We start from the raw sequence: 26,300 nt of genomic DNA on the forward strand, positions 1-26,300 counted from the left end.
GAGGAAACTGAAGCAAACAGGGTTAAGTGACTTGCCCAGGGTCATATGGCTAGTAAATGTCTGATGCCAAATTTGAACTCAGTGCTTCTTGATTCCAGGCATGGTGCTAGTAGCTCCTTAAGAATGTTTGTTGTTTGCTGATTATAATATCAGCGAAATGTCAGCACAAACAGGGACATAAACAGCTTATGGGATGATAGATTTAGAGTTGATAGGGGTCTTGAGTTCTTCGGGTCAGTTGTGTCATACTCAAATAGAAATGGAGGGACCACAAAACTGAACATAAGCATCCCTATGGGCTTCATATTGACTTAAAAAAACACATTAAAACCAGATAGGAATTACTTTATAACCTGGTTTGGGCCCCTATTGAGAGTGTCGTGGACTATATAAGCCGTTGTTATCTCTGACCTCGTTCAACTCACCCATTTTGCAGGTGAGTAAACTGAGGCCTTGAGAGAGTGATTTGCCCAGGGTGATGTATCTAGTAAAGTGTGCATCTTCTGAGTCAAGCCCACTTCTCATCTCACTAAACATCTGTGAATTTACAACTGGGGCTGAGGGGGTAGGGGGTAAGTTCTGCCCTGAGACAGAGGGATTCCTGACTTTCTGTTTTGCTTTTTCAAAGCCCATCAGATCGGATGATGTACTTTAACCTCTCTGACCCCGTTTCCCCATATTTTACTATACTCTCTCTTTTGTCTCTCAGACAAGGACGAAATCGCTATGGATTACAAGAACAATTGCATCCTTTTAGGCATGGACTGAAAGGAAGCAGACCACCCTCCTTGAAGGGATAGTGGGAGCTGGGCGAAGTGGGCTCAGATACTTGCCTGAAATAAGGCTAGGCAGCCCTCTATTGACCAGGGGATGGTGGCCTTCAAGCCTGGGGCTATCCTGGAAAGACCAACTATAGCAGAGGAAAATTCAAGAACTTGCATCCTGGTACCTTGTCAACTGTATCAGTAAAGGAAGAAGTTCCCAGCACCTTTTCCTTTCTTACTAAATCCAAGTCCTTTGGGGAGAGAGAGACAGAGGCAGAGAGAGACAGAGAGAGACACAGAGAGAGACACAGAGAGAGAGATTATTCATGTTTGTGATGACACATGACGTAGAAAAAAGGAGAGTGAAGTATGAATTCAGTTTTAGATTTCTCACTGTACTATCCGTGTGACCTTGGGCTAGTCACTTAACCAAAGGCCAGGCTCAGTTTCCTCATGTGTAAAATAAGGGGATCAGACTAGATGCTCTCTAAGATAACTTTCAGTCCTAAAGATATACTATAAACTAGCCAAGGACACACACCTTACTTTGATCATGGGATATAAAACTTTTCTTACTGCCTTTCAGAGTTTTTTCAGCAGTAATCCACTGAGCTCTTATGGAGCTGTCCGTGGGAAGGAAAGCGGGTGGATTTCTCTTGAGGGTCCTCACGAAACAAACAAACGAACGAATGAACGAACAAACAAAGCAAAGTGCATTCATTGAACACAACTAGATCCGACCTTAGGTGCTGGGGCTCGAAACACAAAAACCATACAGTTCCAGCCCTCAAGAAGTTGACATTCAGGCGGAAGGTGCAACAGTTCCAGCCCTCAAGAAGTTGACATTCAGGCGGAAGGTTCAACTTGCACGAAGATAAGCAAATACAAAAGAAAACCTCTGAGCCTCAGTTTCTTCACCTAGAAAGTCGAAAGAATACAAGCACTATCACAAGGTTGCTTGTACAAACCGCTTTCCACGGCTCCAAGTTCCCGGAAGGATCTTAGGAGGTTGCAAACGACTGAGTACCGTTGTTGAGAACGTTAAGTCTCCAGAGTTAAGTCCGACTCCAGAGCTTCGTAAATGCCTGCTAAAGTGATGTCTTCCAGTGCCTCAGTTTTCCCATCCCGAGGATGGACTAGTAATGTCTCGCTTTGTGACACCTAGGAGGGCCCTAGGAGGCAGTGTAGCCCCGCTCCTGCTCACGTTAGCACTAACGCTGGCTTGAATTTTTCTGGGTGTCCGTCCGAAGCTGGGCCAAAGGCTATGAGGTAGGACCCTGTAGGGATGCACTGGACCCCACTCCAATTAGCTCCGTCCCCATCTGGAGTTCTCGGGTGGTTTTTGCTTTCTGACCAAAGGTCTGGCTCGGGTTCCTCTCAGCCCACCTCCCCCAGCCGGGGCCGGGCCGGGCCGCAGCAGCAGCAGATGCAGCAGCAGCAGCTGAGGAGGAATCTGGTTGGGGGAGGTGGGGGAAAAAAGGAAGAAGCAAAGAGCCAGCTCAAAATCTTAAGTTCTACTCGGGCCGGTGGGGAAGGGCTGTGTCCCGGGCGGGGAGGCGGGGGGGGGGGGGGGGCGGCGGGAAAAGACGGACCGGGGGGGCGGGGGGGGGGGCGGGGGAAGGGGGGGGGGGGGGGGGGGGGAGGGGGAACCCGCGGGGGCAGAGGAGGAGAGGGGGAGAGCCGCAGGGGAGGAAGAGAGGACCGGTGGGGGGGCGAAGGCTGGGCGGCTCGAGCTCCAGCTGCGGCCGCCCCGCGGGGTGTGGTCGGGGGGCGCCCCACCCCTGCCCCGGGAGGGCAGGGCCCGTCCTGGAGCTGGGTGGGGCGGCCGGGTGGGAGGCGTGTCCGCTGCTCGGGGCAAGCTGAGAGGGAAGGAGGGAGGTGCCCGGCCCCCACCCGTCCGGCTGCCGGGGGTGGGGCCGAGGAGTGGCTGCGGCACTGGCCAGCAGGTGACCCTGGGGGTGGCCCCGGGACGCTCCGGCTGCAGGCAGGCACCGGGCCGGCTGGCCGGGAGGGAGGCACAGAGAGACAGCCTGCACAACAGGCCGATCGGACCGAGGGCGGCAGGGCGGAGGAGGGACGCGACCCAGAGAGTTGGCTCGGGGCAGAGCGAGCGAGCAAAGTTTGCGTCCAGAGCTCCCCGGGTGGCCGGGAACATGGCGGCAGAGCCGGGGGCCCCGGCGAGTTTGGCGGGCGGCCGGCGGCAGCAGCGGCGGCGGCTGGATCTGCTCTCCGAGGACTAGGAGCGCTCAGAGGAAGCGGCGCCCGCCCCCCCCGCCCCCAGACGCACGCCATGGCTCGCTGGTTCCCGACCAAAAGACAGAAATACGGAGTCGGTGAGTGAGTGATCGGCGAGACGGCGGGGGAGGAGGGGAGATCCTGGAGCAGCCGAGCTCCTAGCTCCAGCCTGCAGACCCTCGGGGGAGGAGGGTGCTGCTGATGGCTTGAGGAGAGCAGACTCGCGGGCTTGGGGCTTTTCGGGCCGAGCGCGGTTCCGCTTGTGGACAGCGGCTTTTGCAAAGCTGGGACCGACTAGAGTGGATCGCCCCGGGCTAGCGAATGTTGAGAAGACCAGAGCCGGCTTGGTCCTTCAGGGCTTGGGCAGCTGGGGCTCTGGAGCCGAGTTCCCGGCCCCCAGTGGCCCAGGGGAGGGCGGTGCTGCCGTTGGCTTAGGGAGGGCACACTCGGAGCTTGAGGTCCAGAGCTCAGTCGGGGTTCTTGTGGTCACACGAGCTGGTAGGGACCTCAGGGAGCAAGCAGTCCAACCTTCCATTGTACGGACAAGGAAGGTCAATCAGGGGCCGTGCCCAAGTTCCCAAACTAGCCGGCAGTCAGAGTCCGAGGGAGAACTTGAATCTAGACCCTCTGACTCCGCTGAGCCAAGGAGGATTCCCCTCCTCCACTGCGCTGGAGTCCGCCTGTTAAGCTGCCCTCACCTGTTCCGTGTTATCCACGCGACTATCAGTGGCTGAGCTTGGCATGTTTGAAGTAGGATCATGTGTCCCAGCTTTCAGGAGGCTTTCTAGTTTTCAGCACAGTCCCGGCTTTGCCTTTAATCCCCCTGGAGTTGGGGATTTGGGTTTGGAAAATGACACTCCCTTAGTCAGGGGTTCTTGGGCGTTTATGGGTCCTGGTCCTCTTTGGCAGCCTACTCAAGCCTATGGACTCCTCGGCAATTTTTTTTTTGAAATGCATAAAGTAAAATACACCGCGTCGCAAAGGAAACTGATTATGTCGAAATGCAGTTGTCAAAATACGGAGTGTTTTGTTTTTGTTTTTTTAATACAGTTTGTGGACCCGAGGTTTAGAAACGTACAGCGGGGCGGGGGACTCCTCCAGGGGTTTGGGATATAGTGAAGAGAATTTCTCTTAAGGGGATTTATAAGTGAGCCTGGAAAACCGAGGGAGGTAATGAGAGACACGGGAAGTGTGTATGAGGTGTGGAGAGTGCGTGACTGGGCACCCAAGTCCTGATTCTAAGTCAGCCTTGACCAGCACTTAGCGACCCGAACATATCTGAACACATATGCTTATCTTGGGCTGTTGTGTGCAGAGGGTGGGGATTCAAAGTGCCCTCTGAACTCTGCATCACAGGCTCACAAACATTGGGAATGAACACCTAGGCTCTCCCTCGTCTCTTCCAGGTGTGGATTTGATCTTTAAAGAAAAAGGGAAAAAGTTGACGACTTAATGCTTTTGTTGTTTCTTAAATCTTTGTCACTTGCTGGAAACCTCTTTCCCCCCTTCCCTCTTTTAACAGAGAAAAACAGTTAAACAAAACTTGTTTACTCCTTCCCTCCGAGACGATGCTTTCACCCTCTCTTGAGTCAGTCTGAGCATCATAAAGCTGGAAGCAACCTTAGATGTTATCTAGTCCAAACTCTCCATTTTAAAGAAGAATCTAAGGCTCTGGGAGCAGAGACTTGCCCCAGGTGGTGGAGTCTTCTGAAATCAACATTGGTCTTTACTTTCTTCCAAATCCCCCTTGTCTTTTGTTCTGTTTTTGTTTTTGTTTTTGTTTTTGTTTTTTTTTTCCAGTCCTGTCCAACTCTTCGTGACCCCATTTGGGGTTTTCTTGGCAAAGCTACTGGAGTGATTTGCCATTTCCTTCTATAGCTCAGATTTTACTGATAGGAAACTGAGGCAAACAGGGTCAAGTGACTTGCTCAGGGTCACACAGTTAATAAGTGGACTTGAAATCCAGTCTTCCTGACTCCAGGCTCAGGGCACTATCCACTGCCACCTAGATTTCTTTTTCAAGATTGTGGGTAAAAAATATGTGTATGTGTTTATGTTTACATATAGGTGTGTGCATGTATACACCTACATAAGTATTACATACATATGTATATATGTATATATAAAATATATATTGCTCTGGGTATTCCTCCCTTCATTTTGTTCCAGTCGTATCCATTCCCACAAGTCTTCCCTAGTTTCTCATATTGGTAATTTCACATGATCATAGATTTAGTGGTTAAATGAGAGACTTAGATGTAGAGATCCTGGAATCTCTCTCATTTTGGAGGTGAGGAAAATGAGGCCCAGAGAGGTCAAGTCATTTACCAAGGGTCACACAGCCAAAGCAATAGTTGTATGAGATAAGAGCTGAGCCCAGGTCTTCCAGACTCTAATTCAGCATTCCGGCCTCTACAGTGAGACATTTCTGATGGGACAGCCATCATCTTCTCTTCCCCAGTCTGTGGGCAACCATTTGATTTCCATGTTTGATTTTGGTTTTTTTTGCTAACACAAAAAATGCTGTTATAAACTTTTGGGGGTCATATGGGGGACCTTTGCTGCCATTTGTGACCTCCTTGGGGGCATAGTAGTAGGATCATTGGGTCAAAAGGAATGACCCATTTAGTAACTGTTCACTCTTAATTCCAAATTGTTTTCCAGATCAGCTGAACTGACTCAGCTTTGCCAACAGTATATTAGTTCGCCTCTAGGCTTCTCACATTTGCTATTGTCAGTGACGGACTCATTGTCCAACATTGACTATTCTCATTTATTTGGTCGCCTTCACCGATCTGATGGTTATGAGGTAAAAGCCTTAGGGTTGTACTCATTTGCATTTCTCCTATTAATTTCTTGGAGCATTTAATAAATGATTGTTGCTAGCTTTGGAATCTTTTGAAAACTCTTATGATAAGGTCACATATTTAGAGCTAGAAGGGAGCATAGAAGCCATGGAATTCAGTCCTTTCATTTTACAGAAGTAAGAAACAGGAACAGCAAGGTTAAGTCAGCAGCCTAGGGTGATACAGCTAGTTAGGGTCTGAGGTGGGATTTGAACCCAGGGCTTCCTGACTCCAAGTCTAGTGCCCTAAACTTTCAGGCAGCTTAGTGGTACAATGGATAGAGTGCTGAGCCTGGAGTCAAGAAGACCAGTACAAATCCTGCCTCAGACACTAAGTAACTTTGTGCCCTTGGGCAAGTCACTTAGCCTCAGTCAGCCTCAGTTTCCTCAGCTGTAAAATGAAGATCATAATAGCACCTACCTCAAAGAATTATTGTAAAGTTTAAATGAGATACAAAAAAAAAAGCTCAGTACAGTGCCTGGCACATAGTAGGTACTATATCAATGCTTATTTCCTTTGTTCTTTCCACTATACCTTAAATATTTAAATCTTGAAGATGATGAGGATGGTGAAGATGAAGATGAAGCTTTCTCTCCCAGTGGGGAATGGATTAGCCATAAGCTGTTGTGTGGGCTTCTCAGATTGGGAGCAAACCAGGGTGGTAGAATGTGTTATTAGAATAAAAAAAAATTTTTTTTTTGAGGGGTGAGAGTTTAGGGAAATTGTGGGAAGGTAACTGCTTTTGGCTGATATAATTAGTCCTGCAGTTCAATACTCCCAGTGATTCTTTATTGTAAACCCGTGTGTGTGTGTGTGTGTGTGTGTGTGTGTGTGTCTGTGTGTGTTTAAGAATTTATCACTTCCTCTTCTGCCCATTCATCTCATCTCAGCTTTCTTGGTAACTGTTCTTTTTACTTACGGAAGGAAGAAACTTTCTTCCAAAAGGCTGTGCTGGGTGCAGACTGAAGAACTAAAGAGCCTGCCTTAGACTCTTAGGACTTTGGTGACCCCAGTCAAGTAGTTACACTCTTCATCTATAAAAATGGGAGGATTGGACTGGATTTCTTTTGAGGTCCCTTCCAGCTCTAAATCTTTGATCCTCAGGTTATAGATAGAGTATTGGGTCTGGAGTCAGGAAGATCTGAGTTCCATTCCAGCCTCAAGACAATTACCAGCTGTGTGACCCTGGGCAAGTCACTTAACCTCCCAGCCTCAGTTTCCTCATCTGTAAAATGAGTATAACAATAATACTTCTCAGTGTTATGGTGAGGATCAAATGAGATAATATATATACATACATATATTATATAATATATATATATGATGCTTTGCAAACCTTAAAGCTCCCTTTAAATGCTAACTCATTATTACTGTTAATGAAATGATTAAATTAAACAAGCATGTATTACACACCAGGCTCTTGTATACAAAGACAAATGAAACTGCCCAGTCCACAGGGAATTTACGTTCTGTGTGCATACAACATATATACAGATATATCTACCTACATGTATATACACACATGTGTATATGTACATATTATTTGTATATAAATACATACGCATACACATGTAACTCTTCTGGGGTAGCACTTACAACTTGGGTGAGGAGGGATCAGGGGAGGCTTCTTGTGGGGGCACCAGCCTTGAAAGTATCTCAGAATTTTAACGGGAGAAGGAAGAGCACTCCAGGCCCTGGAGGCAATCTGTGCAAAATTTCGGGGAAAGGGCACTAGCAGGAAGGGCTTCTTGGAGAAGAGGGCCTTGGCCCAGAGTTGTGAAGGAAACACGGAACTCTGAGAGTCAGAGGTGAGGAGGAAGAGCATAGTAGGCCTAGCTAGTACAAAAGCATGGGGTCAGGGGATGAGATTTTTTTTTTTGTTACAGGGTGATAGCCAACAGGTTGCTTTTGCTGAACCTTGAAATACATGTGAGAGAGAGATCTGAAATCTATCTGGAAAGGTAGATTGGAATTTAATTAGAAAAATACCTTGTCTTTTTTCTTTTCTCTTCTACCAGTATCTAGTAGAGGAGCACATAGTAAATACTTGTCCTCTTCCATTAAACACAAGTAACTCATGCCTGCCAAGCACAGCACTAAGGCAGTTCGAGGCAGTGGGGGAAACAGAAAAATCCAGATGTATGTAGCCAGTGCCCTCAAGGAATTTATGATCCAGTAGCCTATGTGTGAATGAATCAGCATCACAGCCATCAATTTCTTTATTGCATAAGCAGCATGTCTGCTATTTTGTCTCTATCCTTTAATGAATATTTATGTAATAGTTGAAGAAAAAGAGAAAATTAGATTGGAATCAGATTATGAAAGATTTTAAGTGGCTGGAAGAGATCTGGGGGAGATGGCGTATCTAGTCAAGTTCTCTTTAAAACAACAACAATATAATAGAGGAAACTGTCTCAGCAAGAGGAAGTCACTGGCTTGTAAAAGTAGCTGAGTCAGGATTTGTGCCCAGGTCAAACTCTTATAGATTTAGAAGGGACAACAGAGGAGGTAACTAGTTAAATGACCTGCCCAGTTTCACATAGACAAGTAAACATCTGAGCGTGGATTTGTATTCAGATCCATTGACTCATTTTGCTTCAGTAAAAACATCTTCTACCAGTACTGTCTGGAGAGTTTGGGAAACCTGGCCTGGACTCATTTCCAACTTCCAACCTTGGGGGAGTGACTTAACCACTGAGCTCCTTGGTGCAGTAGATAGAACACCAGGCCTTGAGTCAGAAGGACCTGAGGTCCTCAGACACTTACTAGCTGTAAACAGCAGGTCACTCAGTTTCCTCAGTGGTAAAATGATTGGGTTAGACAGTATGGCCTTTGGGGTCGCTTTAACTCTGTAATTCTGAGATGCTTCACAAATGCTGGGCATGCTGTCCAATTCAGTTAAATTCAACAAGCACTTATTAAGCACCTACTGTGTGCTCAGTTTCAGGATACAAAGATAACAATGAAACAATCCCTGTCCTCTAGGAACTTACATTCTAACTAGGTGCTGTTCTAGGTGCTAAAGACACAGAGACAAAAATGAAAGGTTCTTTGCCCTCGAAGATCTTATATTCTATTTGGAGAAACAAGAAGTTTTTAGAAAAGTGAATTAAAAAATAGATCCAAAGCAATTTCTTGGCATTCCAGGGGGGCAGGGGCTAGTACCAGGATGGGAGTAAGATCAGGAAGAAGTTGTCACCTGAGCTGACTCTTGAAGGCCCCTCAACATAGAGGTGAGCAATGAGAACACCTGTGCAATCCCAGAAGAGGACTCTGGTGGACTTTGCACTTTTTCTTTGCTACTCAATTCAGCCACATTCTGTTGTTCAGAGCCACCCGTGATTGGGAACGAAAGCTGTTCTCCACATGTAGGCCTGTCTTGCTAGCCATGGAAATGTTTTTGCTGGACCAACAGTGAGAGGGTGGAAACATGTCTTTTCATGCTTTCTTTGGAAAAGAGTTAGTTACCAACTATCCATTTAATATTTGAGTTGCTGAAAGATTTATTTTAAGCGGGCTTCCAAATAGGCCATTGTCATCAAGATTGGGTTTGGGAAATTTCTAATTTATGGAGGCTTTGCTGTATGATTCAGTGCCTGTATGCCATAGTCAAAAATGTCTCCTAGAGGATGGTAGAGACAGTTGAAAATATTTGCTTCTTTCCTAGCTGTAAACTGTTCATCTGTCATGGTCCTACTGTTCTGCTCTGGTTTAGTCTTATGGAATTGTTGTTGTTTAATCATTTTCAGTTATATTCAACTCTTTGTTAGCAAAGATGCTAAAATGGTTTGCCATTTTCCATCTCCAACTCATTTTATAGATGAGAAAACTGAGGCAGACAGAAGTAAGTGACTTTCCTAGGATCATAGAGCTAATAAGTGTCTGAGGCCAGATTTGAACTCAGGTCTTCCTGACTTCAGGTCTAGCACTTCTCTTGGCACCACCTAGCTTCTAGTTTTACGGAAAGAATACCATGATTGTGGTCCTACAGGGACAAATCTGACTCTTGTAGATATTTGGTGATCTTTCCTGATGAGGTCCATACACATTCAGAGACTTTTCTCATCGCACTGGGTTCCCTTCTTTGCAGTGAGTGGCGAGGAGTTTATTCTAGCTTCTGATAATTCTAGCTGAGCTGGAGGTCTCTGAATCAAAAGCTGTTGGAGCAGGAAGGGACCTTGGAGATCATTTAGTTCAATGTTTCCCCACTGAATGGGGCAGCTAGGTGGTGCAGTGGATAGAGCCCTGGGCTTGGAATCAGTAACACTCGTCTTCCTGAGTTAAAATCTAACCTCAGACCCTTCCTAGCTATGTACTTACCTGGGCAAGTCACTTAACCCTGTTTGCCTCACTTCCCTCATCTATTAAATGAGTTGGAGAAGAAAATGGCAAAGCACTGCAGTATCTCTGCTGAGAAAACCCCAAATGAAGGGTTGGATATGACTGAAACAACACAAAACAATTCCCCACTGAAATGGGAGCACCCTTCCAGTCATCCAGGTTTGAAGCCTTAGATCCATTCTCTTTCCCTTCACTCCCTTCCCCCCATATCCAGTTATTGTCAGTTCTACCCCCATGACATCTCTCACCTCTGTCCCTTTCTCTCTCCTCAAACAGTCATCACCCTCTACCCTATTTTAGACCATCATCACCTCTCACCTGGACTATTGCAATAGCTCCCTAACTGGTCTCCCTCCTTCCAGTTGCTCCTTTCTCCAATTCCTCCACATTCATACTAAATGAATTTTTTTTTTTTTGCTTTTTGGTGAGGCAATTGGGGTGAAGTGACTTGCCCAGGGTTACACAGCTAGTAAGTGTCAAGTGTCTGAAGCTGGATTTGACCTCAGGTCCTCCTGACTCCAAATCTGGAGCTCTATCCACTGCACCACCTAGCTGCCCCTAAATGAATATTTCTAAGGCACATGTCTGACCATGCCACTCCCTAACTCAAAATCTTGAATGACTCTCTTGCCACTAGATTAAAACGGAAACTCCCCAGCCTTTCTATCCTCCACATCATGTTTCCCACCTGTTCAAATACATATCATACTTGCTACCATCCAGCTAGACTAAAATACTTGCTCACTATTTCCTGAACATGGAAATGGACCTTTTACTCACATTACTCTGAATGCCTTAAATGTCCTCTCTTACTAGGAGGCTAGTTGAAATTCTCCCCATCCTTCAGTTTGACCTCAAGTGAAACCGATGGGAAGTGATCCTAGATCTTCCCTTTGTCTTGACCCTCACAGCCCCAGCCTTGGTCTTACAATCATCTTTCTTTCCTCTAAATCAAGGTTTCTTAACCTGGGGTGCCCAAACTTTAACAACAACTAACCTTTGATAACTTATTTCAATATCATGATTTTTCTTCATCCTATGTGTTTTATTTTGTGTATTTAAAGACATTATTTTGGAAGCTGTAAGTGGGCTTCACCAGATGACTGCAAGGGTCCATGACCCAAAGAAAGTGAAGCACAGTTCTAAATTCTCATGCCACTAGGTTTGTATCAAATGTATGAATTCAGCTCGAGACAAGGCTCAAAGATGAGGCGGAATGGTTAAGTAAATGGAACAATTGATAGGATCTAGGGGATATTGAGAGATGGAATGGTGAGAGCTTTTGTAATGTGTTCATAATTATACACAGATAGGCTGCTGTGAATTTAGAACACAACTCATACGCCAGCATCTCTCATAGATGGTGGAGATAGAAATGCATCTTAGGAAGCTGGTCTTCCAAACCAAATCAACATCTATCTTCATGTGTGGTGACTTCAATGTGAGGTTGGTAGGGGACAACAGCAAAGGACAACAGCAAAGGACTGAATGGTTCGGTAGGATCATAGATTTAGAGCTAGAAAGGACCTGAGAAGAAACAGAGGTCACTCCCCTCTATTTACACAGGGAAAATTTAAGACAAAGAAGAGTGAAGTGACTTGTGAAAGGGAACAGAGTTGACGAAGTGGAAAAGAAGGGATTTGAACCGAGTACCAAGCCTCACACCCGCATATTGGGAATATTGCCTTCAACAGAGAGTCAGAAAGGGCTAGAAATGTCACATTAAAAAAAAAATCACCCGAAAAGAAGTTGACTATCTCAATAAACAGGAAATAGTAACGTGTGACCAATTTTAGAGTCAGGTATCTGTGCACAGTCAGAACCTTCCCGATTTAGAGCAAAGGTCAAAGTCAATAGCACATTAGAGGGATAAATGAAAAGGTACCACAAATTGTTAAAAATCAATCCAAGCTGGTGAGCCATTGATGCTGACCAGCTGGAAATATGGATAAAGGTAAAGACATGGACTCAGATTATCACTGAGATACATTTAACCACTGGAAAGCAAGCATCATAACAAAGAGGCCAAAGGATCCCAGAAACCACCTCAGCCAGCAAACATTGTTCTCTCTGCCCAGAAGAGACAAGCCAACCAAGGGTAACAATGGCTTGGACCAATGGTGTCAAACTCAGATAGAAAGGGAGGCCTCTAACTCATACATAAGGAACTCTTTGGGCCATTCAGAAAGCCACATGTTAATATTTTCTGTGTTCTGTTGTATTTTGGGCAGCTAGATGGTGTGCTAGACCTGGGGTCAGCAAGACTCATCTTCATGAGTTCAAATCTGGCCTCAGACTCTTCCTAGCTGTGTGATCCTGGGCAAGTCACTTAATCCTGCTTGCCTCAGTTTCCCCATCTGTAAAATAAGCTGAAGAAGGAAATGGCAAGCCACTCTAGTATCTTTGCCAAGAAAACCCCAAATGGGGTCACAAAGAGTTCAGTGAAACAACCGTATTTTCACGTATTTTATTAAACATGTCTCAATTACATTTTAATATGATTCAGCTATACTCCAAGTGTTATGGGCCTGGACACCTCTGGCTTAGACTATAGGTGGATAACAGAAGATTTAGAGCATTAGTAACTCATAAAACACATCCAAAAAAAGGCAATGGCAGGTCAATAAGTCAATAATTAAGTCACATCATCCCAGGAGGTCAGATGGAAGCAATTAGGACAACAAATAGCAGGAAAGCGGGACAGATTGTGCAGTGTTTCTCTGTATCTGTAATGATATTTTCTTAACTTGGAGAACAATTTAACTGACCACACTTAGACTCTAGCCCAGTCTCCAATGTTTTATAGAAGGAAGTCAAAATGGCACTAAAGATATGTCAACAAGATTGCTTGGATGCTGGAGACTATGGTTATATTTATTTCTTTTGCTGTGTTTCCAACATTTTTTAAATTAGTTAGTTATTTATTAGCATACTTTTTAAAATTTTGAGTTCCAGATTCTCTCCCTCCCTCTCTTCCACTCCTCCCTCCCCCAACCCCTGAAAAGTCAAATAATACAATATCAATTATACATGTGAAATCATGCAAAACTTTTCTATATTAGCCATATTGCAAAAAAAAAAATGAAAATGAGAAAATTATACTTTAATTTGTACCCAGAGTTCATCAGTTCTCTCTCAAGGTAAACACATTTTTCATCATGAATCCTTTGGAATTATCTTGGATCACTGTATTGATCAGAGCAGCCAAGTGTTTCACAGTTGATCATCATTACAAAATTGCTGTTACTGTGTACAATAATACCCCAGTTCTCACTTCATTTTTCATCCGTTCATGTAGGTCTTGCCATGTATTTCTGAAACCACCTCCCTGGTCTTCCCTGCCACAGTAGTAGCTTTTTATGGTCAAATTTTTTATTGTTGTTTGATCATTTTTCCAGCCTATTTCTTGACTTTGAAATTTATGTTAAAGTTGGCCTCTGCTCACCTCAGGGTGGGGAGGCGCTGGTCCAAGCTTCAGGCTTCTTTGAGCTGCTGTTTTCAGAGCTAGCTCCGAAGGTCTGTAAGTCTTTGGTGCTTCCAAGGTGGTATGATCCTAAGAGAAGTGTGGTCACTGCTCTCTTGCTTTTTCTGGTCTTTACCCAGGAAGAGCCCCTGTTCTCCTGCAGTCACAAATGCTAGTGTTCCTCTCCACCCTGGAACTGGGACCAAAAACTTCTTAAGGGTAATTGAGTTGGCATTTACTGGCAACAAAGCCAACAAAGGGTCCCCTCTAATCTCTTTCTGATCTAACCTCCTTATTATCTTTGGGTTGAAAGCCCCTGAAGCTGCTGCTGGTGCTACTGCCACGCTCCAGGCTGGCTCCCACCCAGGTATAACAGACCTCTCCTTCTGACCTTTCAGGTTTTCTTAGGCTGGAGAAATGTCTTCCTCTGACCTTTTGTTGGCTTTGCTACTCCAAAATTTGCTTTAAGGCGTTAGTTTAAAGTTGTTTGGAGGGGAATGCTGGGAGAGTTTAGCTGCGTTGCTGACTGATCTCTGCCATCTTGGCTCCCAATTCCCGCAGCTACAATTTCAAAGATAATCAGGGATCACTTTATATCAATATTTACCAACCCAAACTCCTATTTTCTCAGCTCTATAAAATCATCATAAGAATGATCTATGACTTGCACAAAATAATGAAGAGCAAAATGAGCAGAATCAAAAGAATACTGTATATAGTAACAACAATATTGTTTTAAGAATGACTCTAAGTGAATAAATTATTTCACCTATTATAAATGCCCAAATTAACGATAAAGAACATATGAAGAAGGCACTATCAGCATCCCGAGAAAGAACTGATGAATAGAAGTATGAATAGAATAATTTTACATATCTTTCTCTATATCTATTTATGTCTAATGGTAGCCATCTCTAGCCTGGGGGGAGGGGGAGGGAAGAAAAAGAAGGAACGAAAAGAAACATAAGATAATTTTGTTGTATATTTGAAAGGAGTAGCAAGTTGTGATAGTATATTGGCAGTTTGATGTACAATCATCTTTTTTATTGTTCCATGTTATGGAAATGCCTGTTTTATTCCATAAATTAAATAAAGTAAAAAAAAAATTGTCTATGCACACACCAAGGGTATGCTTGGTAAAAACACATGACAAAAACACGATTTTTTACAGTGGACCACAGATGTGGAACCGCATAGTTGACTGGCAAAAGAAAAAGTCTAGTTCTTCTGTATGCCTCCTAGAGGTACGTGGCTCACAAACTCTATAAGGCGACATAGAAATGTGAATTGCTACTCATTTTGTCATTATAGTAATGACTTCGACGCTTTGGTGATGTCCTTACTAGCTGTGTAACCAGAAGTAAGTCACTTCACCTTTGTGAGCCTCAGTTCCCTATCTGTACAATGGGGATAAAAATACCTGTGCTAGGATCCAGTGAGGTGATATGATATATATAATGCTCCCTGCAAATTTTCAAGCCCTTTATAAAGCTGGGCCTGTGAGTGGAGGATTGGTTCTAGAGTCAAGAAGATGTGAGTTCAAATCACTTACTAGTTTGTAATTCTGGGCAAGTCACTTAACTTCTGTTTGCCTCAGTTTCTCCAACTGTAAAATAAGGATAAAAATAGGATCAATGTTGTGAGCATCAAATGAGATAATATTCATCAAAAGTACAGTGCCTGGCACATAGTAGATCCTGTATAAATGCTTATTTCCTTTCCTTCCCCTTTTCTCCCTGTGCTATATCTCTTAGCTGTTCTTATTATCGTAAGAGGCAAGATGGTGTGGTCCATGGAGAGCTGGCCTTGGAGCCAGGAAGACCTGTGTTCAAGCCTTGCCTCTGATGTATACATGCTTTTGGATCTAGTCAATTCACGTAACCCGTCAGTGGCCCCCAGGCCGTCCTCTTAGACTATAAATGGCAGAGAAGATGCAGCGGTGCATTGGCAGGAGTCCCTACACCAGGAATCCAGCGAAAGTCTCAGGTCTGGTTTTTAAAAATCATCACTGTCGTTTTAGTTCTTCCTGTTCCATTTTGGAGGCTCTTGGGCAGTGACCACGATGCCCAACACACAACTCACATCATACTATGGGAATGACTGTCATTTTCCAAAGTCCAGTGCAAAGGACTTTTGTTGACTGTGTCTTGGGAAGCAGAGGGGTGGAGAGACTAGAAAGGCAGATCAGTGTTGCGCTAATTGTTCATTTATTTTTTTCGGAGTGATGTACAGGCCATGTCCCCTTGCAACCTTGGCCCTTTTCCAGGGCTCGTGCTATTGTCAGGGTGGTTGGCACCCAGTTCCCAAATCAAGAGACAAAAGCTGGCTTTGTCTTTTCCCCAGATCCCCGTGCCATCCCAGCATTTTCATGGGCCTGTTGTTCAAATGACCTCCTGTTGCTCCCACTTTTCTACGTGTGCTGTTTTTGACCGTCTTTCCACATTGGGTTAAACTTCTTGCCTGGACGCAGCAGATGTTGTGAATGTTCCACCCTGGCCTGCCTTCTTCAGGAGGCCTGGGACGAGTCTTTGATCCCTTAATGCTCTTAACAGGGAGGAAAATTAGGATGAAAATTAATTCAGCCTTGAAAATAACTTTTCTCAGCCAAGGTGAACAAGGATATGCGGATGGCCAGATGCTCTTGAAGGAGATAGGAGGTAAGGGCATAGGATCATAGAACCACAGCTTGGAGTCGCCTTTAGGTATCCTATAATCCAGCCCCCTCATTTTTACAGATTGAGAAATGGAGGCCAGAAAGAGGAAGTTTCTTGCTCAAAGCTACCCCGGTAGACCATTGCTGAGCTGGGATTCAAACCCAGATCCTCTGTGTCCGGATCCAGTGGTCCCTCCTCCAGGCTCTCATATTTTGTTCAATGGATGACCTCCAGTGTTAGTGCTTTCGACTCTCATGTCATTCATAAGATGGGGAGGAGACATAAGATCATGGCTTTAGAGATCACAAGGAGAATGGCAGCCCCTTTGTCCAGCCCTGTTAGTGTGCGGAAAATGAAACTGAGGCCCGGAAAAGGGATGTGACTTTTCTGTGATCTTTGAGATAAAAAGTAGGGGAGCCAGGATTGGAACCCAAATTCTCCAGCTCCAAATACAGGGCTCTCTTGGTTACTTCATGCTAACTGCTAGTGTGCTGATCACAGGATGAACTGTCAATTCTTTGTGCCTTTTATAAGATTGAAGCAATGTAGGCAATCTGTCCCCCATCTTTATTTTCAGAGACTTGGAAGAATTGTATTCATATTTTTTTTTTAGACAATTGGGGTTAAGTGACTTGCCCAGGGTCACACAGCTAGTAAGTGTCAAGTGTTTGGTCTGAGACTGGATTTGAACTCAGGTCCTCCTGACTTCAGGGCCGGTGCTCTATCCACTGTGCCACCTAGCTGCCCCTAAGAATTGTATACATATTGCTGTTCTCCTTTTTTATCTTAAAAAAAAATTATTATGAACTAGAAAATCATCAACACAAACATTTCCATATGAAAGAAGTACCTGAAAAGAGGATTGTCTATGGAACTATGAATCTATTACTTTTAGTTTGAAATATGTATGTATGTATGTATATGTATAAATGTAACATACGTATATATTTAATTGAATATGGTAGTACCAACACTGCTCTGCTTTTCTTGTCTCCTGAACTTTCTCCTGCTCATTTAAAAAAAATGTTTCAATGATGCTTTTTTCTTTCAGCATCACTATCACTAACCCTCCTACTTTCCCCCTAATCCTCTTTGACTGAACAAAATTTATAGAAAATAAGTATGATTAAGCAAAATGGATTTGTGTGGTATTTGGTTGTTTCTGAAAACATGGGACTCATTCTGCACACACAATTCACTGCCTTTTCACCAAGAGGGGAATCATCATCATTCTCTTTGAGTTGTGACTGGTGATTGCCCTGATCAGTCAGTCAGTAAGCAGAATAAGCATTAATTAAGTACTTACAACGTGCCAGGCATAGTGCCAAGCATTGGGCTACAAATAAAGGAAAAAGGATCTCACAGGATAATGGATTAGAGTTCTGAAGTAAAGCTATCATTCTCTACAATGTTAGAGTCACTGTATAAAACTTCTCCTGTTTCTGATGACTTCACTCTATAACACTTCATACAAGTCTGAATCTGTCTGCTTTATCATTTCATCATGATAGGGATGGGAATTTTGATTTCATTGGGTAGGGACCTTCTGGATGAGGAAACTCACTGCCAGTGAATATTGGTACCTTCTCTACCATTTATTTACCATTTATTTGTTGTTCAGTTGTATGTGACTCTTTGTGACCCCATTTTGGAGTTTTCTTGGCAAAGTTACTGGAGTGGTTTGCCATTTCCTTCTCCAGCTCATTTTACAGATGGGGAAACTGAGGCAAGCAGGATTAAGTGACTTGCCCAGGATCACACAGCTAATAAATGTCTGAGGCCAGATTTGAACTCGGGTCTTCCTGATTCCAGGCCCAGCAGTCTATTCATTGTGCTATGTAGCTGCCCACTACCATTTATAGTATCAAAGAATTGCCAAGAACTCTGAAAGCGTAAGTGACTTGTGCAGCCAGTATGTGTTAGAGAGAGGACTTGCTTCTAAGTCTTCTTGGTTCCAAGGCTGCCCCTCCCCATCATTTATTCTCGGAATATAACAATATTCAATTACATTAATATGCTATGCATTGTTTAAACCATTCCCACTCACTTTCCAGGTCTTTGTGAAAATAAAAAATCATGCTATAAATATTCTTATACATATGAGTCCTTTCTCCTTGTTATTGATCCTTTGAGGATATGGGTCTAGTAGTGGTCTTGTGAGCCCAAGGGGCATCCATACTGTGGTGATTTTGGAGATCATGGTTCCAAATTGCTTTCCAGAATGATTGGGCCATTTCACAGGTCCACCAAGAGTGCATGAGTGTGCCCGTCAATCAGTCAGCCAGTCAACAAGCAATTATTGAGGGCTTACTTTGTGCCAAGTATGCGAAATGATTGCGGCACAAACAAGGGCAAACCCATAATTGTTGCTTTCAAGGAGTTCTATCCGAGTGAATGAGACCTCCAAGACAGAACTTATATGATAGATGATTCCTGATTATTCCTCCCTTGAATTTATTTTGTATCTAGTTGGCATATACTTACATGTAGATGTACCTGTTGTGTCCCTCCCAATGGATTATAAGATCTTGAGTCTGAGAAGCCTATGAGACATCATTCTCCTTTTCAGGATGTTCACTAGGTAGTTGTTTGTGTGTTCATGTGTTATCTCCCCCATTTCAAGGAAGGAAACAACATACAAATAACCATCTACATACATACTTACATACATACATACAAGGTATATACCTGGTTAATGAAAGGTAACCTCCAAGGGAAGGCACCAGCAGTAAGGGAAGGGGCAAAAGGAAGGGAAGAAAGGTCTCTCGTAGGAGGTGGGATTTGAGCTGAGTCTTGGACCAGGAGATAGAGGCAAGGAAGGAGAACATTCCAGGTGTGGGGGAGCCAGGAAAGGTACAGATTCAGGAGCCAGAGATGATCAGGAAGCCTATGAATCTGAGTTGTTGATTACCTGAAGCAGGAGAGGAGTATAAGGAGATTGGAAAGGTAGGAGGAGGCTGGGTCGTGAAGGAGTTTAAAAGCCAAACAGAACATCTTTCATCTGATCCTGGAGGTATCAGAGAATCACTGGAGTTTATTGATGAGGAGGCAGCAAGGTCACATCTGAGCCTTGGGAAGATCATGGTGACGGCTGAGTGGAGGACAGTCTGGAGTGGGAAAAGACTTTGGGCTCGAAGCCTGTTGCAATAGTCCAGGTGTGAGATGATGAAGGCCTATGTCACCGTGGCACTGAAGGCAGTGTCGGAGGAGAGGAGGGGGAGTATTCATTCGAGAGATGTTTTGAAGGTCAAATCAATAGGACCTGGCAGGTTGGATATGGGGGCGGGAGTGAGAGTGAGGGGCTGGGGGGCCGGCATTGCCCTCAACAGGAATTGGGAAGCTGGAAGAGGAAGAGGTTTGGGGGAAAAGAGGAGTTCTGTTTTGGACAGCTTTGCCAATTTGATGTGTACACAGTAGAACCTCGGAGTTGCCTTATATTACATTTCTCTTGTTAGGGATTTGGAGCATTTTTTCTTTTGAATCTTGATGGTTTGTTTTCCTTCCTTTCCTCTTCATATCTTTTGACCTTCAAGCCACTTTCCTGCCTCAAGGTTTATTTTACCATGGGATTTTAGGTCTGGATGGGCCTTAGAAATTACCTAGTCCACCTCCTTTTCCCCTCATCTCTTTTGTTTGTTTGTTTGTTTGTTTGTTTAGACTGGTAAGTCATCCATGCAGGCAATCCCCGTAATTTAATCTTAAGAGAGTCACCTAGGAGCACTGAAAAATTAGGTGAGTTGACCAGGGTTAACCGACTGATATGGCTAAAGTAAGACTGATTTCAGGTCTTGACTCCAAGAAAGACCTGGCTTTCTATCCACTCCCACGGACACCCTCTCATTTTACAAGGAAGACACACACACGCACAGAGAAGGGCCTCTTCTGACTCTCCGGACTCATCCGCCATGTGCCAGCAGCATGTCCCCAGGAGCCCATGAGCTCCTCCTGGAATCTCTGTTTGGAGGAGTTGTCCAGGCCCCTCTTGTGCTCCTCGTCTTCCTCAGCTCCACTCTGGACTCTCTGGACTTCTTCACCATCAACCTCCCTCTGTGTGTGTGTGTGTCTGTGTCTGTGTGTGTGTCTGTGTGTGTCTGTGTGTGTGTGTGCTCGGGAGGACAGGTGCTCCTCTCTTAACCTCACAGGAAATGTCCACTGTTTTGCCAGGACATTTAATTACATCTAAAGCTCAGTTCCCCGCCTTTTTTAGAGCCTTTCTGAGAAGGCAGTGTGGGCTGGAGGCTCAGACAAGCAAACTGGAGCTAGAGACTTGCGGGTTCTCTTACTGCACCACTTGGTTTTTTTGTGGCCCTGGCCAAGCAGCCTCTTGGGCTGAGCCTCCTGCTATCAGAACATTATTGATTTGCAAAATGAGAATGTTGTAATTTTGACCACAATACGTGGTAAAGACAAATAGCATTTTGAAGGGTGCTGGAAGTCCCTTTGTAGAGGTTGGGTGCAGGGGACATTAGATAGTGACAACAAAACCATCAAAGAATCCTCCTACATTTTACAACTGGCAGAGGGACACTTAGAATCCATCTACTCCAACCCCTTCATTTTTTACAAAGAAACAGGCTTAGAGAGAGCTTTGATTCCTACCTCAGTATTTTAATCACCAGACTTGGTTTACTTCTATCCGAGTGAATGAGACCTCCAAGACAGAACTTATATGATAGATGATTCCTGATTATTCCTCCCTTGAATTTATTTTGTATCTAGTTGGGATATACTTACATGTAGATGTACCTGTTGTGTCCCTCCCAGTGGACTGTAAGATCTTGAGTCTGACCATTCTCCTTTTCAGGATGTTCACTAGGTAGTTGTTTGTATGTATGTTTGTGTGTTATCTCCCCCATTAGAATGTGAGCTCCTTGAGGACAGGGATGGGTTTTTACCTTTTTTTTTTTTTAGTCTCTAGTACTTAGTGCAGTGTCTGGTATATATTAAGAAGTTAATAAATACTTATTGATTGACTGAATCTTGATTGATCTGAATTGAGCAATCCGGAATGATCAAAAATTGATCTGAATCTCCCAAGAGTTAGAGTGGGTAACCTCTAGTGCCTCTGAGGCAATGCTCAGACTTTAAATTATGGAATTCTTGCTGATTTATATAAATGGGGGGAGTTTTCCAAGTCAGCAAGTATTTCTAAAGCATTGACTGTAATGCCAGGTAATGTCCATCACCCTCTTCTTTTTGATACTCTCTGGGTTTTGGAGACCTCAGTGTCTTCTGGTTCTCTCTTCTCTTATCTATCTGGCCACTCCTCAGTTTCCTTGGAAAGGAAGGGTCTTCATCCTGCTCGTGCCCATTAACCATAGTTGCCCCACAGGGCCCTCCTCTCTTCTCCCTCTCCACTATTTTGCTTAGCGACCTCATCCACTCCCCAGATCCAATCATCATGTCTATGCAGAATGATTCTCAGATCTACTTATCCAGCCCTAACATCTCTGCTGACGTACAGCCTTACATCTCCAACTGCCTGTTGGATGTCTCAAACTGGGTGTCCAACAGACATCTTAAACTTAATGTGTTCAGAACTGAACTCATCTTTTCCCTCCAAACCCTCCTCTCTTTCTAAATTTCCTGTTACTGTTGAGAGCATCACTGTGCTTTCCAGTCAACCAAGCTCAAAACCTAAGTGTCATCTTGGACTTCTGTCTCTCTTATCATGAATATCCAGTCTGTTGCCAAGGCCAGTTGATTTATTTTACATTCATAACATCTCTCTTGTATATGTCCCCTTCCCTCTTCTGACGCAGTCACCATCCTGGTTCATGCCTTCATCAATCTCACACCTGGACTATTTCCTGCTGGTTGGTCTCCCTAATTCAAGTCTCTCCCCATTCCAGTCCATCTTCTCTACTCAGCTGTCAAAAGGATCCTCCTAATGCTAAGGTCTGACGATGTCACTTACCTTTCCAGTAAACTCTAATGGCTCCCTATCAGCTCCAGGATCAAATACAAAATCCCCTGTCATTTAAAGCCCTTCATAACCTCCTTCCTCCAACCTATCTTTCCAGTCTTCTTACATCTTACACCCCCTCCCCCACCCCATGCCTTTACCCTGTGATCTAGTGAGGTAAATGAGGGAATAAACATTTTGATAGCACCCACTATGTGCCCAGAACTATGCTAAATGTTTTTACAAATATTCTCATTTGATCCTCACTGCAATCTTGTGAGATAGATGCTAATATTATCCGCATTTTATAGTTAAGGAAACAGAAACAAAGATTAAGTGACTTGCCCACAGTCACACAGCTTTCTAAGTGTCTGAGGCTGGATTTGAACTGAGTGCCCTAGAATCAATGCATTCAAATTGTGGTGCTGGAGAAGACTTTTGAGAGTCCCTTGGACAGCTAGGAGATCAGATCAGTCAATTCTTAAAGAAATTAAGTCAGACTATTCACTGGCAGGTCAAATACTGAAGCTAAAGCTTAAATATTTTGACCACATAATGAGAAGATGGGACCCTGATATTGGGAAAGATTTGAAGGCAAAAGGAAAAGGGGACGGCAGAGGATGAGATGGACAGATAGTGCCAAGGAAACAATGAACATGAGCTTGGACAGACTTTAAGAGATAGTGGAGAATAGAAGGGCCTGGCGTTCTCTGGTCTATGAGGTCACGAAGAGTCAGACACAACTTAACAACAACAACGCGAATGACTTCCTGACCTTAGGCCCAGCACTCCGTCCATTATGCCACCAGCTACCACCAGCCCACTCAATGTTCCTCCATCTCCCACTTCATCTCCACCCCTTGACTTCCTTGGCTTCCATCAAGTTCCAGCTAAAGTCCCACCTTCTCCAGGAAGTCTTTCCTGATTCCCCTTAATTGTACTGCTTTTGCTCTATTTCCAAGTTATCCTGCATATAGCTTTAAGTTGTTTGCATATTGTCTTTCCCATCAGACTGTGAGCTCTTTGAGAGCAGAGGCTGTATTTTGCCTTTCTTTGCATCCCCAGTGCATAGTAGGAGCTTGGTAAATATTTATTGACTGACTAAACTCTGGGGATAGAGAGAAAGGAAAAAAAAAGTTCTTTTCTTGGAGCAGCTCACAATATAATGAGAAGACAACATAAAAACAATGATATAGAAACCAGATATACAGATAAATTACAGATAATCTCAGAGGGAAGGTACTAGCATTAGGAAACATTAGGAAAGGTTTCTTCCTAGATTCCTAAAATCCCTAGGTGGGATTTTAGCTGAGGAATTCTGAAGGAAGCCAGGAGATGGAGGGGAGGAGGCTAAGAGTTCCAGGAAAGTCAGGCATCTGATGAAAACATACAGTCAAGAGATGGAGTGTCTTGACTGAGGAACAGCAAGGAGGCCAGTGTCACTGGATCGCTGGATCTTGGAGGGGAATGAGGACCAAGAGGGGTGGGCTGGAATGGTAGGAGGGGCCAGTTTATGAAGGGTTTTAAGGCCCCTGTGGCAATAAATTCACACAGGTCTGGACCAAGATAAAACTCTCAGTGCACAGATATTATGCCTTTGTTTTGAGATTCAGCTGAAGGTAGAGCATTGGCGACTTAATTCAGGTCACTCTGGAAGCTCATATCAGATTTGGGAACAGATCTATTGTCTTCCTAAGCCACTTATATACTGGGTATAACTTATAGAAAAGAAAAATCTAACCATAAATGGTATGGTTATGTTTGATGCCAGTGTTCTCAAATATGTCCTTTAGCTATTCATTCATTGATTCATTCTTTGCCTTCTTTTTTTAGTCCAGATTTATGATTTCTGTGGGCATTTCCTGGTATGGAAAACCACTCAAGTCATGTAGATCAGTGACTTATTTATACTTTTTATGTCTTGGAGAGTGACCTGAGGGACTGAAACCAGCATATATCAGAGAAGAAAAACTCAGTTCTTTCTGACTTAGGCCAGTTCTTTATCCAGTTCATGATGCAGCGTCAAAGTAATAATAACAGCTGCTATTTCTATATATTGTTTTTGTTGTTGTTCAGCTATGTCCAACTCTTCATGACTCCTTTTGGGGTTTTCTTGGCAGAGATACTAGAGTGGTTTGCCATTTTCTTCTCCCACTCATTTTACAAACGAGGAAATTGAGGCAGATGGGATTAAGTGACTTGTCCAGGGTCACACAGCTAGTAAGTGTCTGAGGCCAGATTTGAACTCAGGGAGATGAGGCTTCCTGACTCGTCCAGCATTGTATCCACTGTGCCACCTAAGTAAATGACCTAATTTTCTCTAATGATATGCTAATGTAATTTTTTTTTTCTGGTCAGAAACCCAACCCAGGTATGTATTGCTCTGTAGTTAGTAGTCAAATAAGATTCTGGGAATTCATGATATTCTTCCATATTTCAAAAACTTGTGATCTCTTACATAAGGTTATTCTCTCCACAGACATAGATTGTCATTCATCTATGATTTCATGATTTTTTTAGAGTGCTGTAGCAACAAAAAAAAAAAAAAAAATCATCCTCTTGTGGCCAACCTGTCAATGAGCCTTTTTCAACTTAGGTGGTCCTGGGGCAGTACCCAGTCCATACTTAAAGCTCTTCTGGCTTAGGTAGGACCTGCTAGAGTTTCACCAGCTTAGCTTTAGAAATCCAAGGGTATCACTTCCACTGAACAAGGAATTTAGCGAGGCCAGTATGGTGTGGTAGAAAGAGCTTTGTGATGATAGTTGTTTGTGCAGAGAGGGGATTGGATTTGTTTGTCTCTCCCAAAAGGCAGAACTTAGAGGTGGGTAAAAGCTGCAAAGAGGCAATGTTTGGCTTGATTGTAACAGAAAGCTCCTGAAAATTAGAGTCGTCTACATATGGAGTGATTTGTCTCCACAGATGGTGGATTCCTCCTGTTTGGAAATCTTTGAGCAGAGCCTTGGGGAAAAAAAATTAAATCATTAGTCCTCTAGAATTATGGTTCATCATCTTACTAATCAAAGTTCTGAAGTCATTCAAAGTTGTTTGTCTTTACCATGTTGTTTTCACTGTATACAATGTTTCCTATTTCTACTCATTTCACTCTCTGTCAGTTCATACAAGTGTTTCCAGGTTCCTCTGAAACAATCTATTATTTCTTACAGCACAGTAGTATTCCATTGCATTTATGCACAGTAACTTGTTCAGCCATTTCCCATTCAATAGACACCCCCTTAGTTTCCAATTATTTGCCATTGTAAAAAGAAATATGAATATTATTATGCATCTTCAGAGTTTGTTTTTCTTAGCACTAACCCCTACATAATCTATCCTCCCTTTAATTCCTCATTTTCCCTTTCCTTCCTATTTTTTCTGTTGAGTGAAATGTATTTTTGTACCCAACTCTGTGTGTGTGTCTGTGTGTATGTATTCTTCCTTCCTTTGATGAGTTCAGATGAGAGATGTCACCCATTCCTTCTACCCTTTCCTCCTTGTTTGTATAGCTGTCTACTTGTACAATCTGATGATATGAGAAAATGTTTCCTAACTCTTTAAATCATTTAATCGTTGATTTTTCCTCAAATATATGTAAAAATAATTTTTAACATTTGTTTTTTTTTTTAATTTTGAGTTTCAAATTCTCTCCTTTCCTCCTTCCTGTATCCCTTCATTTAGAAGGCAAGCAATTTGATAAAGATTATGCATGTATAGTCATGCAAAATTTTTCTGTATTAGTCGTGTTGTGAAAGAAAACACAGACAAAAAAACCAGCAAGGAAAAAAAAAAGTACGCTTTGCTCTGTATTCAGACTCCATTCTCTGGAAACAGATAGCATTTTTCATCATAAGTCCTTCAGAATTGTATTGGATCATTGTGTTGCTGAGAATATCTATGTCATACACAGTTGATCATTGTACAATACTGCTGTTACGGTATACAATGTTCTTCTGGTTCTGCTCATTTCACTTTGTATCAGTTCATGTAAGTCTTTCCAGGTTTTTNTGTATACAATGTTCTTCTGGTTCTGCTCGTTTCACTTTGTATCAGTTCATGTAAGTCTTTCCAGGTTTTTCTGAGAGCATCCTTTTCATT

At 43.5% G+C, this 26,300-nt stretch overlaps 1 protein-coding gene across 1 annotated transcript in view; it reads left to right on the top strand.

Moving 5' to 3' along the window:
• Positions 1-3,046: 3,046 nt before the first annotated feature.
• Positions 3,047-26,300, top strand: part of DOCK5 (dedicator of cytokinesis 5) — a 245,450-nt gene continuing 222,196 nt past the window's right edge. The window contains exon 1 of the mRNA XM_027839938.1: positions 3,047-3,097. Coding sequence (XP_027695739.1) covers positions 3,055-3,097 — 43 coding nt within the window. The 5' untranslated portion in view covers positions 3,047-3,054. The remainder of the gene's footprint in view (positions 3,098-26,300) is intronic.

The sequence above is a fragment of the Vombatus ursinus genome, unplaced genomic scaffold (genome assembly GCF_900497805.2).
Source record: "Vombatus ursinus unplaced genomic scaffold, bare-nosed wombat genome assembly UNPS02014837.1, whole genome shotgun sequence".
Taxonomy (NCBI): domain Eukaryota; kingdom Metazoa; phylum Chordata; class Mammalia; order Diprotodontia; family Vombatidae; genus Vombatus; species Vombatus ursinus.